The sequence below is a fragment of the Nansenia antarctica genome (assembly GCF_963989245.1).
Source record: "Nansenia antarctica genome assembly, chromosome: 7".
Taxonomy (NCBI): domain Eukaryota; kingdom Metazoa; phylum Chordata; class Actinopteri; order Argentiniformes; family Microstomatidae; genus Nansenia; species Nansenia antarctica.
The window spans coordinates 7944440-7962347 of record NC_137677.1 but is presented as its reverse complement, the minus strand read 5'-3'; the positions used below and the strand labels follow the sequence as shown (position 1 = coordinate 7962347).

Genomic DNA, 17908 nt, shown 5'->3' with positions numbered 1-17908 from the left:
CCCTACAGCCGGGACACAATGGACTCTCTCTGGGCCTGCCCCCCAGGCCCTACCAGAGGCCTCTACAACCACCAACCTCCGTTCATCTCCTGGGTGTGCAGGAGGAGTTCGTTTCATCCCAGCACCAACACACCGGTTTCCAAACAACCATTAAAACCTCGGCCGTCATCCTGGGCCCGGCGTAACACAACGTGTGTGTGTGTGTGTGTGTGTGTGTGTGTGTGTGTGTGTGTGAGTGCAGGGCTGGAGCAAAACACCCTGCAGGCCCAGTGGCTCTACAGGACCAGAGCTGGTGACCCCTTGGCCTGGCGGTGCACATCCCAGCCGTGCAGGCCTGACCCCTGGCCCCCGACCTCACCCCGCAATCAGACTTTTTCCGACTGTGAATATTCATATTCAACATATTCATGTTCTCTGTCTCTGAGCAAAAAAAAAAGGGGAAAAAAAGGGATCCATTATGGAGCATCGGAGACCGCGCCAGATGGATGCACATAATGTTAATGAAATACTGCTGTAATATCGTGACACATGCCATCTGGTGTGACGGGGAAAGGTGCCTGCGCTCTGGGTGTGTGTATGTGTGTGTGTGTATGGAAAAGATGGCGATTAAGTGTGAGGGTGTGTGTGCCAAGTGTGAGAGAGATATAGAGAGAATATGGGAGAGGTAGAGGGAGAGGGAGAATGTGTGTGTGTGTGTGTGTGTGTGTGTGTGTGTGTGTGTGTGTGTGCCTGCTGTCAGCACGTCTCGATGCAGGGTGAGATAAGCCACGATAAAAGATGCTGTGCTGCCAGTAAAGCCAGCACTCATTCCCCAGCAAGAGCCACACATATATATATACACACACACGCGCACACACGCACACGCGCACGCACACACGCACGCACGTACACCTACTTTCACACTCACACGTACAAACAAACTACGTGTGTACACACACACACACACACAAAAACACATGTAGGACAATCCATAATTTGATTCTGCCCTGCTCCTTTGAGATGCAATTATAGCATTGAAAAGAGCTGTGCATTCGAGGGTCAACACACACACACACACACACACACACACACACACACACACACACAGTCTTCGGCGGTGACTAAATGGGATTCATCATTTCAGTAAATCGCTGACCCCCCCCCCCCTCCCCCACCGTTTGGGAAACAAACTGGAAGAAAGAAAATCCTACCATCTGAACCATAATGTCTATCTTAAACAAGGATTACAATCTGAACCATAATGTCCATCTTAAACAAGGATTACAATCTGAACCATAATGTCTATCTTAAACAAGGATTACAATCTGAACCATAATGTCCATCTTAAACAAGGATTACAATCTGAACCATAATGTCTATCTTAAACACGGATTACAATCTGAACCATAATGTCCATCTTAAACACGGATTACAATCTGAACCATAATGTCCATCTTAAACACGGATTACAATCTGAACCATAATGTCTATCTTAAACACGGATTACAACTCCAATCCTGTGTTCCTGCTCCACAAACTGGAAGAAAGAAAATCCTACCATCTGAACCATAATGTCTATCTTAAACAAGGATTACAATCTGAACCATAATGTCCATCTTAAACACGGATTACAATCTGAACCATAATGTCTATTTTAAACACGGATTACAATCTGAACCATAATGTCTATCTTAAACAAGGATTACAATCTGAACCATAATGTCCATCTTAAACAAGGATTACAATCTGAACCATAATGTCCATCTTAAACAAGGATTACAATCTGAACCATAATGTCCATCTTAAACACGGATTACAATCTGAACCATAATGTCTATCTTAAACACGGATTACAACTCCAATCCTGTGTTCCTGCTCAGCAGATCAGACCACAATGGATTTATTTTTTGGAGGAGGAGACGGAGATTACTGGAGGAGAGCAGTTATGCTTCACGCATAGACATACACACACACACACACACACACGCTACGGGCGCGCACACACCTGCACACGCATGCATGGACGCACGCACGCACACACACACACACACACACACACTACACAGACACAGACACACTACACACACAGACACACACACACACACACACTACACACTACACACACACACACACACGCAATAACACCGGGTATCATCAGCAAACATCCTCCTCAGCGTAAATCCTGCTGGAGGGGAAAGGCGGTGTGGAGATTGTATTTCCTGGAGCGATGGCTCACTGTTTACATCTCAACTGCTGGGGGGTGGAGTGGTGTGTGTGTGTGTGTGTGTGTGTGTGTGTGGGGGGGGGGGGGGGTGAAGTGGTGTGTGTGGGGGGGGTGAAGTGGTGTGTGTGTGTGTGTGTGGAGTGGTGTGTGTGGAGTGGTGTGTGTGTGTCGGGGGGGGTGTGTGTGTGTGTGTGTGTGTGTGTGTGTGTGTAATACTGGGTGTTATAATCACTCACCAATGGCAGGATATTACCATGCTCTCCACTACGAGGTTATATTTAAAACCTGTAAAGATGATCAGCTGCTCTCATTCATGGGGATCTCTTTATCTGTTCCATAGCAGTGAACTCAAGGGTGTGTTTGGCCCTGGAGGCTTCTTCAGCGAAACCTGACCTTCTACCTCTCTACTTCAGCAAACACAACACAGCCGTGGACCAGGGGCTTTCACAGACAGACCGTGGAAAAGGTCAGATGATAAAACAGGTGCACAAACACAAACAGACTTCCTACCCTCAAATGGACATGTACTATAAACACTGTATGCACGCACGCACGCACGCACACTAGGGTTGCAAAGGGTGGGAGGAAAATCTTCGGGTAAATTTCCGGAATCTGTCTGGGAATTTTTCCACGGGAAGTTAAACCTGTGAATTTGGGGAATTTTGCTTAAATTCAAAAAAAATAAAAAAATAATCACCTATAACAGTGAACCTTTTTGTGGGATACACATAAGGCAATTCTAGGTCTTGTGGCATATTTTGGTTCAACTATCCCCAATTCAATGGAATTACAATGCTCTCTCCCATCACATGTACAGCCGATTCTCAAGACCTTGCACACTGCACACTAATGATGCTATCGAGTCCACACTACGCCACTGTCTGAGCCAAGGACTACAGGCTTTCTGGTCGGTGAGGACGGATCATTGGGGAGCATTCAATATGCCTTTCCTTTGTCGTTCAGTGAAATCCTCCCATGTGAAGAGTCAATTCATGTAATTAAAGTTTGATTCAACTAATTAAAAAAAAATAATATTCCTATTGGAAGGATAATTTGCAATTATATCCAGGCCTACTTATGATAAGGTAAAAGGTTTATGTTTCTGTCTCCATATGATATGGTAAATGTAGCCTATCCAATGCAAAAAACATTACATTTAATGGTATTAATATTAACGTGCATATATTCCTGTTAATTCCCATATATTCCCACAGAAAGTTTCCACCTCTGAATGTTCCCCAAAATAAGCAACCCTAACACACACACACACACACACACACACACATACACACATTATGGCCTGAGAGGAAACATTCTACTACTACACTAACAGAGGATCTCGGGCTATCCAAGAATATCAACAACAAACAATTCCATCTAAATATCCCAGCTTAGAGGTTGTAGAGGAGGGCTGTGCCCAGAGGGCTGACAGCGTGAGGAGGCTGGCTCTCTGGCCGACGGCCAGGCTAACCCCCAGCCAGGCTAACCCCCCAGCCAAGCTAACCCCCAGCATGTTCGAGGGGCTGAGGAACTGGATTGTTGTGTCTTGAGTGCTGCCTGGACCAGGCTTTAGCTACAGCACAGGGAGCCTAATCCTGTTTGGGCCAGGAATTTGATTTTGATTATTATCTCCATGGACCAGGCCAGGGCTTACCCCCTCTCCACCGCCACCCCCCCACCCCCCCACCCCCGAGACGCTGTGGTTATCCTCCCTCTCCCAGGGCCCGGCTGATTTGACCTCTTTAAGACGCCTTAAAGAGGATTATTCTACTTTTATCACTTCTCGTGAAGTGCACTCGCAAACACAGGCTTGGCACCCCCACCCAAACCCTCCCTCCACCCTCGCAAGACTGCCCAAGCATGGCAGTCAACACACACACACACACACACACACACACACACACACACACACACACACACAGAGACTGCATGCCAGCACACACACACACACACACACACACACACACACAAACATCCAAAATTGACATGGAGGGTGCCAAGACTCACACACACACACATACACACACACACACACACACACACACACATACACACGCACACACACACGTACACACACACATACACACGTGCGCACACGCACACACACACGTACACACACACATACACTCACACATACACACACGTGCGCACACGCGCACACACACGGCCAGAGAGAGCGCGTGCTTCCACTGTAGCCAGGGAGAGTGCACGGAGACTGCAAGGCAAGGGGAAATGGGCAATTTGTCATAAGTGGGGAAAGTGGTGAGGGGGACAGGCTGCGGGTTTGGAAACCACGGGCGAGATTAAAACTGGCCCTGGTGAAGGAGAAGGTGAGATTACTGGGAGCGCCGTCCTGCAAGTGATTGATGCCTTGTTGTAAAAACCAAGGTTATTACTTACAAGGGTCCGGAGGGAGGGGGGGGGGGACACACCATGATTAGTCCCTGGGTTCAGAAACAAATAAGTGGACAATGAAAGCAGAAGGCGGGCCGACATGACCTGAGGCTGACACACAGGTGCCTCAGGACCCACTGGCCTGGATTCTGTCTGCAGAAGGAGGACTAACTAACTAGCTGGCCAGACCTAAAGCCACCTAGCTAGCCTAAACCTGTTAGCCAGACCTAAAGCCACCTAGCTAGCCTAAACCTGTTAGCCAGACCTAAAACCACCTAGCTAGCCTAAACCTGTGATCCAGACCTAAAACCACCTACCTAGCCTAAACCTGTGAGCCAGATCTAAAACCACATACCTAGACTAAACCTGTTAACCAGACCTAAAGCCACCTAGCTAGCCTTAAGGCCGATTTAAAGTTCTGCGTAAAGTCGACGCCGTAGGCTACGTGTAAGCTTACGTAGTCCCGAGTGATCGTGCGTAGCCTTGACGCGCTCCTCTCAAAAAATCTAAGTACGCGTCAGAGCGTACGCGTCAGCTCTGTGATTGGTCCGCTTGGTAGCACATGATTCAGACAAGATTCCGACTCTCTCGTCGGCCAAAATGCGGAAGCCATGATAGAAATGTCATTTACTTTTTCTGTAATTACTTATTAATAAAGATTTGAAAAATTATGATAACCATCGTATTATCTTAGTTTAATGTCATTTCAATGCATCATAGAACTTCTATTTACAACAAGCATAACAACAAAAAGATCGCTATTATGCCGCTTTGAGCTTTGAGCTCCGTTGACTTCCTAACCGGAAGAGCACAGGGGCATAGAAAACACACTGCCACCTAGCGATGTGACGGTGTAATTGCAGCGCGGCCTACGCAGAAGTGTAAAGTGCGAGAGCCCTTACGTACGCACGTAAATTCGACGCAGAACTTTAAATCGGCCGTAAACCTATGAGCCAGACCTAAAACCACCTAGCTAGCCTAAACCTGTGATCCAGACCTAAAGCCACCTAGCTAGCCTAAACCTGTGATCCAGACCTAAAGCCACCTAGCTAGCCTAAACCTGTGATCCAGACCTAAAACCACCTACCTAGCCTAAACCAGTTAAGACACTCGGGGAGGTCTGCTGCAGATCTCTGTGGTAGTGAGCGGGCTTTAGGTGGAGGTGGTTGTTGTTGTTGCAGAGTCTGTTCCCCGGCCCTGCCTGTCTCGGGGAGTGGGTACAGCTAATTCTCTTGTCTGGCCCCTGCAGTGCCTGTGCTCTGGCAGGTCTGGGGCCTGTGCTATGGTTGGCCAATCAACACCCTCCCCCCCCCCCCCGCCGAGCCGCTTTGTTCCAGCCCAGCGCCCCTGCTCAGGGGTGCGGCTCCCCCCCCCCCCCCCCCCCCACGTACGGAGCCACTGCTGAATACTGATGCAGCCCCTCACTCCACTTCTAACCCCCTGAAAACACACACACACACACCCCTCCTCGCGCTCACTCCCACATAGACACACACACACACAAACACCCCCCTCCTCGCGCTCACTCCCACACAGACACGCACACACACACACAAACACCCCCCTCCTCACGCTCGCGCTCACTCCCACACACACACATGCACACACGCACACGCACACACACACACACAGAGACACAGACACACACACACGCACACACACACACGCACGCACACACACTCGCGCACACACAGACACACAGACACACACACACACACACACACTAGTTCTCTCTCTTGCTCTCTCTCTCTCTCTCTCTCTCAACCACACACACTTTCAGGAATAATGTATACAGACAACAAAAGGCCAACCCACACAAAGCAGGCAATCATTTATGAATTCATAAAACAGGCATATAAAATCCACCCCCACCCACACACATACATACATCACTCACTCTCACACGCATACTCATCACTCATACACACACAACTCTCTCTCTCTCTCTCTCACACACACACACACACACCCCTCCTCCCGCTCACTGCTACACACACACACACACACACACACACACACACACACACAGACACACACACACACACACACAAACCACACACACACGCACACCCAATAGAAAACCGTAACAGGTGTCTCTCCTTCCAATGTTATGGTCTCCAAACCTCATAAATAACCAGGAGACACAATGTCTCCTCCAACACAATAAAGATGCTTCTCACATATTCCAAGGCTGTGCCTTTCCACACCTCAGAAGTTCTAGAATAGAATACTAATCAGAAGCTCAATAAGGATAATGAAAAATGCTAGCTATCCATCACTTGCAACAAGTAGCCTAACCTTAGCCACGTCCCTAACGTTTAATCTATTTTCTCCAACTTTAGTTTGTCCTCTAAAACTGGCAGGTCTGAACACAGAGAGGCTGAGGAGAATCAGTGTTTGAGTGTGTAGGCTATGTGTGTGAGCCAGTCCTGTCTTATGTATGGTTGTATGTGTGTGTATGTATGTGTGTGTGTGTGTGTGTGTGTATGTATGTGCGTGTCTGTTCACAACAGGGGGCTTGAAAACGGTCCCTTTCCGCCCCAGCCCCATAACATTTTTAAATCAGCCAGTGTGGCCCTCCACGAAAATCAATATCACCTGTGACCCGTGTCCTGCACTCAGCCCCTCAATAGCCCCCCCCCCGCCCCACCCCCTCACCGGAGGCCCTCTGTTTGTCATGCTAATGAGCTGGCCTGCCCTTAACGACCCAGACATCTGCTGGCCTGTGTGTGTGTGTGTGTGTGTGTGTGTGTGTGTGTCAAGCCCCACATTCAATTTGTTCCACAGAAACAAAAAGCAGATAAGACCCTTGAGGCCAGTAAGGATGTTTGTGTGTGTGTGTGTGTGTGTGTGTGTGTGTGTGTGTGCACGTGTGCACGTGTGCATGTGTCTGAAAAGAGAGAGAGAGAGAGAGAGAGTGTGTGTGTGTATATGAGTGTACACTGAAGAAAGAAAAGCTATTTGTGTGTATTGTTCCCTTGTTATGAAGGTTTGGCGGAAGACATACAGGAAAAAAAAACAACAACCGTCATTTATTTTAAACGTATGTGTTTACAATCCCTGCAATCATGTCTGCGATGAAAAGTGGACGCACTCTTAGGAAGGAGGGAGAGAAAGGTGAAGTGTGTGTGTGTGTGTGTGTGTGTGTGTGTGTGTGTGTGTGTGTGTGTGTGTGTGTGACGGAGCGATTGAGCAGGGGTGGGAGGGAGTTTGTTTAATGGGCGAGACAGGGGACCATGGGGATTAAGCTCCCCCCAGCTGGAGGCTTTAGAGGAAAGGCTGGGGGCTGTTCTGTTAATTCAAGTGGGCTTAATAATGCCTGTGCACTCTCTGGCCCGACCCCCCCACCCCTACATCAGCTCTGGGAGGAAACGCATGATAAAGAGAGACAAGCAAGGAGGGAGTGTGTGTGTGTGTGTGTGTGTGTGTGTGTGTGTGTGTGTGTGTGTGTGTGTGTTCCAGCCAACCAACCTGAAGATTGCTGAAGTAGTGGATTTATGAGATTTGGCATCAATATTGCTCGCTACACAGCAGCGGTGGCGACGTGCCAAGATCGAGGGTTTCTACCATTCACATTCTCACAGCACAACGCGCTTTATTGATGCACAGGATTAAACACAACCACCAACAAACATATGGAAAACGCCACCCTCTGGGTCAGACGGCCGCAACCAAATCAAGCTTTCTTCTCCCACTTCAACCAATGACTGGACTAACCCACTGCGAGGAGTTATTGATGTACACTGAAACGTTGCGTGTCCACAATTCAAACAATGTTAATCGCTGTCTATCGCCGTGAGTTTATCTGTTAACCACAGCCAACTAGATGCAAATAAGCCTACACCTGGATGACACCTGCTGCTCTCGTGGGTGTAGGCTCACAGTGTATTCAGGGACATCTGAGAACGCTGTCAGTTACGCATTACACAATCTAGTTTTGGATTAAACCTAGAACAATAGAATAGTCTATCGTTTATTGATGACACAATATGACAAGGGTAGAAACCTGGAGGATAGGCTATTGGCGCCAACCTGATCTAGGCTTCCGTTTAAGATTCTCCTCACCCCCCCTACCAAGTCCCCTACCTCTCTGACCTCCTCTTCCCGCACACCTGTACCCAATCCCTCAAAACAACCTCTTTTTAAACGTGCTTTTTATCTTTAACTCTTTTTATTTATTTCATTTTTTTTACTGATTGTGCTTTTGTTTCACTTTCCAAAAATGTCTCTCCGTGGAATGTAGGCTAGTGTCTGTGAGTAGTGAGAAAAGTGATATAAGAAAAACATAACGCATTCTCCCCACCCTTTCGTTATTATTTGTTAAATACAGACACGGACGGGCTGTGTATTCAGAGCACACACTCTGCTCTGAGCTCTCCTAGCTGGTCGGCCTCGCCTCTGAGGCACACCGCCTGAGCCTCGTTTAAGCCATCCATCTCCTGTCAGTCTGTGGTGAGAGTCTGTCTTCCACCAGGTCCTAATCTTAGACGCTCATATCTATGGCTGTCACATATCTCCAACCACAGTGCCCGTGGCAAGCAGCAGCAGCAGAGTTTGATATTGAGTGTGTGTGTGTGTGTGTGTGTGTGTGTATGTGTGTGTGTGCGTGGGGGGGGGTGATGTGGGGGGGCTTCTTCTGCACAGGGTGGGGGATGGGGGAGGAGGAGGTGCAGACTCAGAGAGCTGACTGCATGCTCAAAGGGTGAGCAAACTGCTGGAGCTCTAGCAAAGCGTCGCACTAAATCCATAATCCCCCGTTTTTAATCCTGTGTGTTGGGTCTTAATACTCCAATCAAGCAGCATAAGGGCACTCAATTGGATTAGAAAAAAAACACCCCAAAAGAGACAGACAGGAACGGCCAGGTCCTCACCTTGGAGAAGAAGGTGACTGAACATCAGTGCCACACCACATCAGATATAGAGCCTAGGCTAAAGCCCAACAGGCCAAGTCCAATCTTCTTGATTGTGGCAGAAAAAATGTCAACGCCAAGCATTTCTATGGCGACATACGCCAGTGTGTTCCTAACACTATGTCACTGGATTGGGACCTCTGACCTCGGCCGAAGCTGCCTGAACCAATCCATGAGAGAGGGTAAGGGTTAGCCACATCATTAAAGAAAAGAAGGAGAAAAAAAAAAGAAAAGAAAAAGGAATCAGCCTGTACAGAGAACCCAAATTCTAATAGTCCCCCTTCATCATCCCTTTACTCAACATGTGGAAGAGTTTACGTACTAGGCCGTCATCAACATGGAACCAGACACGGCCACAATCTCATCTCCAGGGCCTGAGCTGCAATCACACACCAGCTCATATCACATTCAACAGAAGATGGAAGATAGTGTTCAGCTTCACCTAAAAGACAATACAACAGGGATGGGGGGGGAGGGAGGGAGGGAGGGACACAGGGGCCAGGTCACCCAGCTGAACCCATCAGCCCCCTCCGCCAGCAGAGAGGGGGGGGGGGTTTGGAGAGAGAGAGGGGATGCGGGTAGGGGGGGGGGGGCAGTTAGATCTCTGGAACGCAATTAAGAGCTATTCCCTTCCCCGCTGCACACTGACGAGGTGTGAAGTGGCCGGGAGCCTCAGTGGTCCTGCCCTCCCTCCTGCCCTCCCTCCGCCTCCGAGCCAGCAGAGCAGCTCTGTGCGGGGAGGCTGCACTGCACACCGGGCACACCATTCGTTGTCACGAGACATCCAGGCTGGAGCCTGAGTAAACAACTCTTCCCCCCTTCTGTGGTGGTGGGAGAGGAGCTGGCGACAAAATCGTTGCTATGGAGAAACAGCACCGTGGCAACATAATAGTCTTGCGGTCGTGGTTACCGACATTGGGCTCCCCAAGCTTTCAATTTCTCTCTTGGGTTCGAGGTGACAACTAACTGCCAGGTCAACGACAGCAACACTGTGTACACCTACGCCCCGAGGTGATGGTCCAACACTGAACACAATGAAACAATTCTGAAACGCTGGCATCACGCTGGGTTACATTTGTAGCAGGGTAATGTAACACACAACTGTCTGTCAGTTATGTCCAATGGGGTGAGAGTCCTACTTTCCATACTAGACTGACAAATAGCAAAAAGGGCCACAGTTTCTGTTACCATGGAAACCATGAATTTGAGAGAGAGGGAGAAAGAGATGTGTATTTCAGTCATAACAGGCACACTCCAAAATGTGTCCCATTACCCCGTGTTGAGAAGCAGCCCTGTGTGGGTTGCATTTATAGAGGCCAGAAAACCAGCCAGTGACACCCTCTCCTCGGTTTAATTCACCCACCTCAGTCAGAACACAAGTTGAAATAAAACAATGGCCAAATGCTTCCTGCATCTTCACATATCTGCATAGTCCCTACACTTTCCAATGTCATCCTTTTTGCTCTTGCTAATAAAAGTCATCTGTAACACTGCATACACTACTCTGAGTCTATAGTAGCCCCTGCACAAGCCAACATAACATTAAAAGTCTTTTTTTTTTTTTATGAACTATGCCGAACTTGCAATGCATTGCACAACAATGATCTATATTCAACTCATTTTGTTGGCTCTTATTTGTAAAGAAGTAAGAAAGAAAAGCATGATAACTTTTTGGAGCATGCACACAACCAACCACACAACCAACCACACACACACACACACACACACACACACACACACACACACACACATGCATGAATCTACCCTAGGGCTCTCTGAACCTGTGCATACATAGCTCCATAATGATGCATTGTGTGAACACAAGTAGCTAGGGGACAGATAGTGTGGTGGGTAGGGAGTGGAAACCTTATCAGATTGGGTTGCTAACCACAGCTGAAATCAAAATGTGACAACCATTTTTTCAGGGTGAAAGTCAAGTGGCACATCTCTCTCACATCTTTCTTCTTTTATTTTTTATAGTATCATAACCTTATCTCAATCTAACTTCAGCGAAGTAGCATTGTGATAAGTGTCAATTAATTAAAACAGCAAAGCCAGGTGATTTGATTGATCAGTGATCACTCACACAAACAAGTTCAGTGAAAAAAGCCCAAACCCCAGTGTGTCAAACAGCAAATGCTTCAACAAAAATCTTGAACAAAACCCCCCCACACTTACTGAATGTCTGGATTGTGGAAACATCATGTCAATTCCTTGATTGTTGGGCCAGTTCCCTTTCCAAATACGATGAATGTTGAAGATCTTAAACCCTTAAAATATTGGCTTTGGTTGTGTGGATCCTTCTCTTTGTCACAAACGCATGAAGCTGACCTGATAGCCTTGCTTTGCTAGCTGCCTCTGGGTGTCCCAAAATCAGTGATCAGTGCAGCATCAATGCAATCTCTAGCAAAAGAAAATAAAGCTCTCTTCTTGTCCAGGTGAACCTATAATAGGTAGTTTACCACCTTAACACATCAAATATTCAAGGTGTTTGATCTCTTTGTTGATCAACTAACAAACCAAACCCTCAACCATGAGAAACAGTCCGTGCTTGGCTTGGCTAAGCTAATTCTTCAGCGGCTGTCACTCAAAAAATGATTCATCACAGTATGTGTAATAGCTCTGTGGCTAACGTTGCAATAACCGATATGCATAGAATAGAAGATTATAAAGCTATAGGTTTTTTGTTGTGGTTTCTTATGTTATTTCTGCTTTAACAAAACAAAGCCAACTATATATATAAAACACCACAAAGCTTCAGAGAGAAAAAACAAGCTGCTTGAATCGCCAAAATAACAAAATGGACCTCTGAAGAAAATCCGCTGAAGTTGAATCCCAACGTCTCTTCACAACAACACAAACCACCGACAAACTACGTCCAAGTTAACATTAACAAACAGCTCTTTTTGGCTAAGGTTTAAACCTTAAACATCGGTTAATCTTCTACTGAAATTTTGGATTGAAACACTCGCTTTAAAGCCTTGGTTGTGTCAAATGATTGCCCCTCATATGATAAAATCCCCTGGCTGAAACAGTCTCTGCTCTGAGATTCTGGATTCAGTGGCTCTGTCTGAGAGCAGGAATAACGTTCCATTCCTGGGGCTTGGATATAAACCGCCCCACATAGAAATGGAGGACATAGAACCTGTCGAATGCAGTAGGTTTAAGGGTAGGCGCCCCCGATATCGATTCTACATGTCCCATTTCTATCTGAAAAGTTCTGCACCGTTCCGTTTCTAAACGAGCTCCAAACGTCCATTAGTAGAAATGGAGGACATAGAACCTGTCAAATGCCGTAGGTTTAGGGTAGGGCGCCCCCCGATATCGATTCTACTATGTCACATTTCTATCTGAAACGTTCTGCGCCGTTCCGTTTCTAAACCGCCCCACATAGAAATGGAGGACATAGAACCTGTCGAATGCAGTAGGTTTAGGGTAGGTGCCCCCGATATCGATTCTACTATGTCACATTTCTATCTGAAACGTTCTGCAGCGTTCCGTTTCTAAACAAGCTCCAATACAAACGTCATCACAGGAATGAGATATCTAAAGGAGTACAGTAGCGCCCCTGGTGGAACAAGACACCTAGCGTCGAAGATATTTTTGACAGTAGCCATTGCAATGACTTTGTTCTCTATTGTTCTATTTCTATTATGCATGCATGGCCATCAACAGTTCCACTTATGCCAAGATATGCAGTTGCAGGTGCTTTCAGGTACTGCTTTTTTTTTGCTAGCTAGAATCAACCCTACTGTATTTAAAACTTTATTTGGTCTTTGAAAACATCAGAAAAAGCAAACAATGAGAGTATAGATAGGAACAAATTTTATTCCAATTTAAAACAGATATTTTTTTCTTTTAAGGAGAAGGCTATGAAAATCATTTCATGTTTGAATGAGGTTCAGGCAACAGTGGTTGAAATGAAACATACAAAAGAGAAATATGGCTAAAATACTGTAAATCAATAACCATTAGGACCCTTATCAGTAGGGTTTTGCATTAATACGGTTTCTCCCCCACCCCGCCCCCCTCCCCCCCAAACAAACACATGCAATTAAAATGACAATTCTTTAAAAACAGCAGTTCATCATAATTAATCTTAAATACAGAATAAAATTGTCCTTTTTCGTTCATTTTCATTTATTTATCTTAATCACATACTTAGTGTTTATTTGTTTTAAAAACTGGACCATGAAATACATAGGTCCTATTTATGATTTTTCACAACATTGGCACTTGTTAAGAGTCTGGCTCTACAAAGAAAGGGGATTGGCACACTTATTATTGTACATAATTTACATTTGGTATACTTAAAAAATGAAAAGAAAAAAAAATACATTACTTTCAATTTATACACCACTACACAGTTTATTTAACCTCTTGTTTAAAAAAAAATCTATCATATTAAGTGGTCCTAAATACAAGTGTTCAGGTAATCTGTCAGCCTTACAAAAGAAACAAAAAAGATGCAAAGATAGCTTTAATATTTCTATGCATCCATCACATCAGTATGGATCTCAAGCAAAAGCATTAACCATCAAAAGTGTACACACATCTCATAGTACCAACAAACGTGCTTGAATGAACATGTAAGTTGCATGAATGCAGGCAGTCCCATTGCTGCAGCGCAGGTTCAGTGCATTGACCCAGGGAAAGAAAGGTTTACTGATCAAGTAAGGGGCGAGAAAAAAACAGCTGACATTCTAAAAACACCATATTAATTCATTCATTCATTCGCTGATAAACCCCATCTACTATTAGTGCCCTTTCGGTACCTTCACTTGGCAAAGCGTTTTTTTTAAATAAATAAAGCTGAAGTTTAACAGGTTTCATTTCAACAAAGAAACTGTATAAGAAGAGTGATCCACAATAGCCTACAATAAATGTATGACAAAGTTGTCACTGCCTGATAGTGCATCCCCTCGACATATCAGCACTGTGCTGGTTTTTGTAGCGCTGACAGCACTTTTCTTAAGTGTTCTAACGGTAAATTGTGAAATAGTGTGGTATATAGAAAATGGCATGTCGATAGTCCACGTCTGGTGAAAACCATCATCAGCGGTGTGCTTGAAGTGGGCGTGAATCGACACACTTCACACCTGTGACACCCATTGTAGCATGGGTCATCTACCGGCATCAGCCAACCCCAGGGAGGGAGGGAGCCCTGCGCTGGGCAGGTCATTAGTACAGTTATTAGTTTGAGATGACTGGGTGACCCCACAGCGTGCCATACACCCCGAAACCACTAGACCACCATAGGCAGATGGAAACACCCGCCGAGACCAAAAAAAGGTGCACAACAAGTGGGAGGAAGGATGCATGTGATCACTAACCTACTGGGGACGGGAGCATGAAGAGAGCCCAGTGTTTGTGTCGTGTGTATCTACAACTAAACCTTATCCTGAGCCCAAGTAAACCACAGGTCAGAGGGGATGGAGTGTGCTTCTTGAGGTAACAGAGCAGCACGAAGCTGGAGCCACTGAACAATTCAAAAACAAAGCTGCCATGTTGGTGGATATCTATCTGAAGTACCACAGGCAACACCATCTCAGTCTAGCCTTGCAAGAGAACCGTGTTACTGTACTCCTGAGAGGGGACAACCAACTACTTGCCGACAAGCTCAACCAAGACTGTTTATTCTGTGTAAATGCGTAAATGTGTTCAGGACTAAAACAAAAGAAGAAAAGAAATCGATTTTTTTTAAAGTTTTCGTTGAAAGCCAAACCTATAGTGTCAGATGAATTAACAAAGAAAGGCCTTCAAATGTAGTGCAGCACCAATAATGAACTCCCTGCCAACTCACAAGCTGCCATCTCGAAAAGGCCTCATCCACCCGTGGCTTGGCCCAATGACAAGGCATTACAAAACGGCCGACATGTTTCAAACTTTTTAAAACACTGTGGCACTTGTTCAGTACAAAACCAAAAACATGTAATACTTTCCACCTTCAGTAAATGCAACGAATAAAGATTTTTTTTTAATTAGATGCACCGTTCCATAAAAGGTTTGTGAGTTTAATATTACGAGGCGATGTAGAGGGAAAGGTAAAAAGTTGGAACTTTCAGCCAAGCGAATACACAACGGACAACACATCAGCTTTGGGTACTGAAGAGCATACTCTGACTGGAAACATTGGGAAGATATTGTGGCCCAAGCCAAAGAAATCATGGGTAAAATAACGCTTGGTTGCCACCTCAATGCTATTTGTAAACACATCTAGATCGATAACCCTCATCCACAGAGTACAGACTTCAGTTGGCAAGTTACGTGCTTGCCATATATAGAAGAATATAGAAGAAAGAAGAGAGAGGAATCACAAGGGCACCAGTCTCCGTCCTTTTTGGCCATTTTGTTTGGCACCAACAACAACAACACTAAGCTGTCAGGATCTGCGTCATGATAAATCTCTCATCTAAAATTTCTCTAGCTCCGCCTGACCTTCCGAACACCCAGCTCTTTTGGAGTGCAAAAAGCTGTCAATCGACTGTCTACGCCCTCTGTCCAACCCAGACGATGATCATTCTTCGAGTTAAAAGGGTCAAGCACGGAAATACTACTAGCAAGGGATGCAACGACTAACAAGAATGGAGTTAAGCTCAAGCTGATGGAGACATGATGGGTGAGATGAGTGGCAGACTGGTGTAGTGAGCACAGTAAGGACTCTCTGGCACCTAGGTTCAGACTGGTGTAGTGAGTTGAGTAAGGACTCTCTGGCACCTAGGTTCAGACTTGTGTAGTAGCACAGTAAAGACTCTCTGGCACCTATGTTCAGACTGGTGTAGCGAGCACAGTAAAGACTCTCTGGCACCTAGGTTCAGACTGGTGTAGCGAGTTGAGTAAGGACTCTCTGTGGCACCTAGGTTCAGACTGGTGTAGCGAGCACAGTAAAGACTCTCTGGCACCTAGGTTCAGACTGGTGTAGCGAGTTGAGTAAGGACTCTCTGGCACCTCTAGAGGTTCAGACTGGTGTAGCGAGTTGAGTAAGGACTCTCTGTGGCACCGAGGTTCTGGAACTCCCATTTCCTTGTGGTTTTCTCGGCTCTGATCTGATTGGTCACAGTGGTCAGGGAAACAACCAGCAGGAATTATCCACCAATGGTGACTAACTGGCATCCCTGGACTGTGTGAACCTGTGGCCAATGACCCCCAACACGCATTCCCTAATCCATCTTCATAACCCTCTTTAATTGCACCTAATTGCTCCATGTCATCCACACAAGTGATTCTTTAATTCTCTGTCAACGTTGCTAGTAGTAGCCCTTGCAATGAAAAGTTTTGAAAATTCACCTGAATTACGTTGCGAAGACAAAATAGCCATCTATCGACATATCGTTAGCTATATGGAATCTTTAAGAACGATCAAGCAATAGACAAAGATATGGGATTAGAACCAATACCCAACCAAAATCCTTAAATTACAAAATGCAAGCATAGACCTCAGTTACAATTTCAACCACTGATAATCTTTTTTTTGGGAGTCTCTAGAGAAAGGTCGATCTCTTGCCCATAAAAGTTTTTAGTTTTTTTTTCTTCTTTTGTATTTTACAGCAGTACGGACTCGGACTCCGTCCCCGTCTCCCATTTGATGGAAACACTTCTGAAAGAAAGCAGGAAGAGTGACGACTACCAACAACATCTAGAGATCTGGTCCATAAATTAGACAAAAAAAAATAAAATAAGAATTACTCTCTTGTTAATCACAACTGTTTATCAAAATATTGGCCAATTAGGTGAAGAAAAAAAATCCAATCACTTTACAAGGAGAAGCTGTACTGACATTGTGTGTAGAAGACTATCTGGCAGCACTAAAGCTTTCTTCATGACAACAGACTATTGCTCTATACTATTCCATTTTTGTCATCCGCACATTAAGTACAGCAAGTTCTTTACCTTCATAGAAAAATAACAAAAGAAAATAGAATCACAGTATCAAACAAATTGTAATTCATCAGCCGACTGTCCAAAGGAAATCTGTATATCTCAGATAATAATTAGGTTATTTTAACATAATTAGTGAACCAACCTTTTCAATGCAACTAGGAGAAAACACACATGTAAATATACACATTTTAGCTTCAGTAATCATCGGCCCATTCCCAAACATGTTTGTTTTGTTCATGTCTGAACTGTTTGAGGGACGCCTCTGACACTGGCATACTTGATTGTATCTACATAAAACAACAGAATATTATTTTAAATTTGGCAAGTGTTACAGCATTTTAACGACAACAAATAATATCAAATGAAATATAAATAGTGCTGCCGTTTATTCATATTTTCATTTTTAGTTCATACTAGAATGTTACAAGAGGCTGAAAAATATCAAGTGGTTTTGGAAAAAATTGTAATTATTTCTTTATCCATGTAGATGGGATGGGGGGGGGCGTAGTGGATACGGAAA

General features: G+C 45.3%; 1 protein-coding gene across 1 annotated transcript in view; it reads right to left on the bottom strand.

The window, feature by feature from the left end:
• The window catches only part of tle5 (TLE family member 5, transcriptional modulator), a gene marked incomplete at both ends in the record, with an annotated part of 24520 nt that extends 12808 nt beyond the window's left edge, over positions 1 to 11712 (bottom strand). The window contains one exon of the mRNA XM_080537108.1: positions 11680 to 11712. Coding sequence (XP_080393234.1) covers positions 11680 to 11712 — 33 coding nt within the window. The remainder of the gene's footprint in view (positions 1 to 11679) is intronic.
• Positions 11713 to 17908: the final 6196 nt, after the last annotated feature.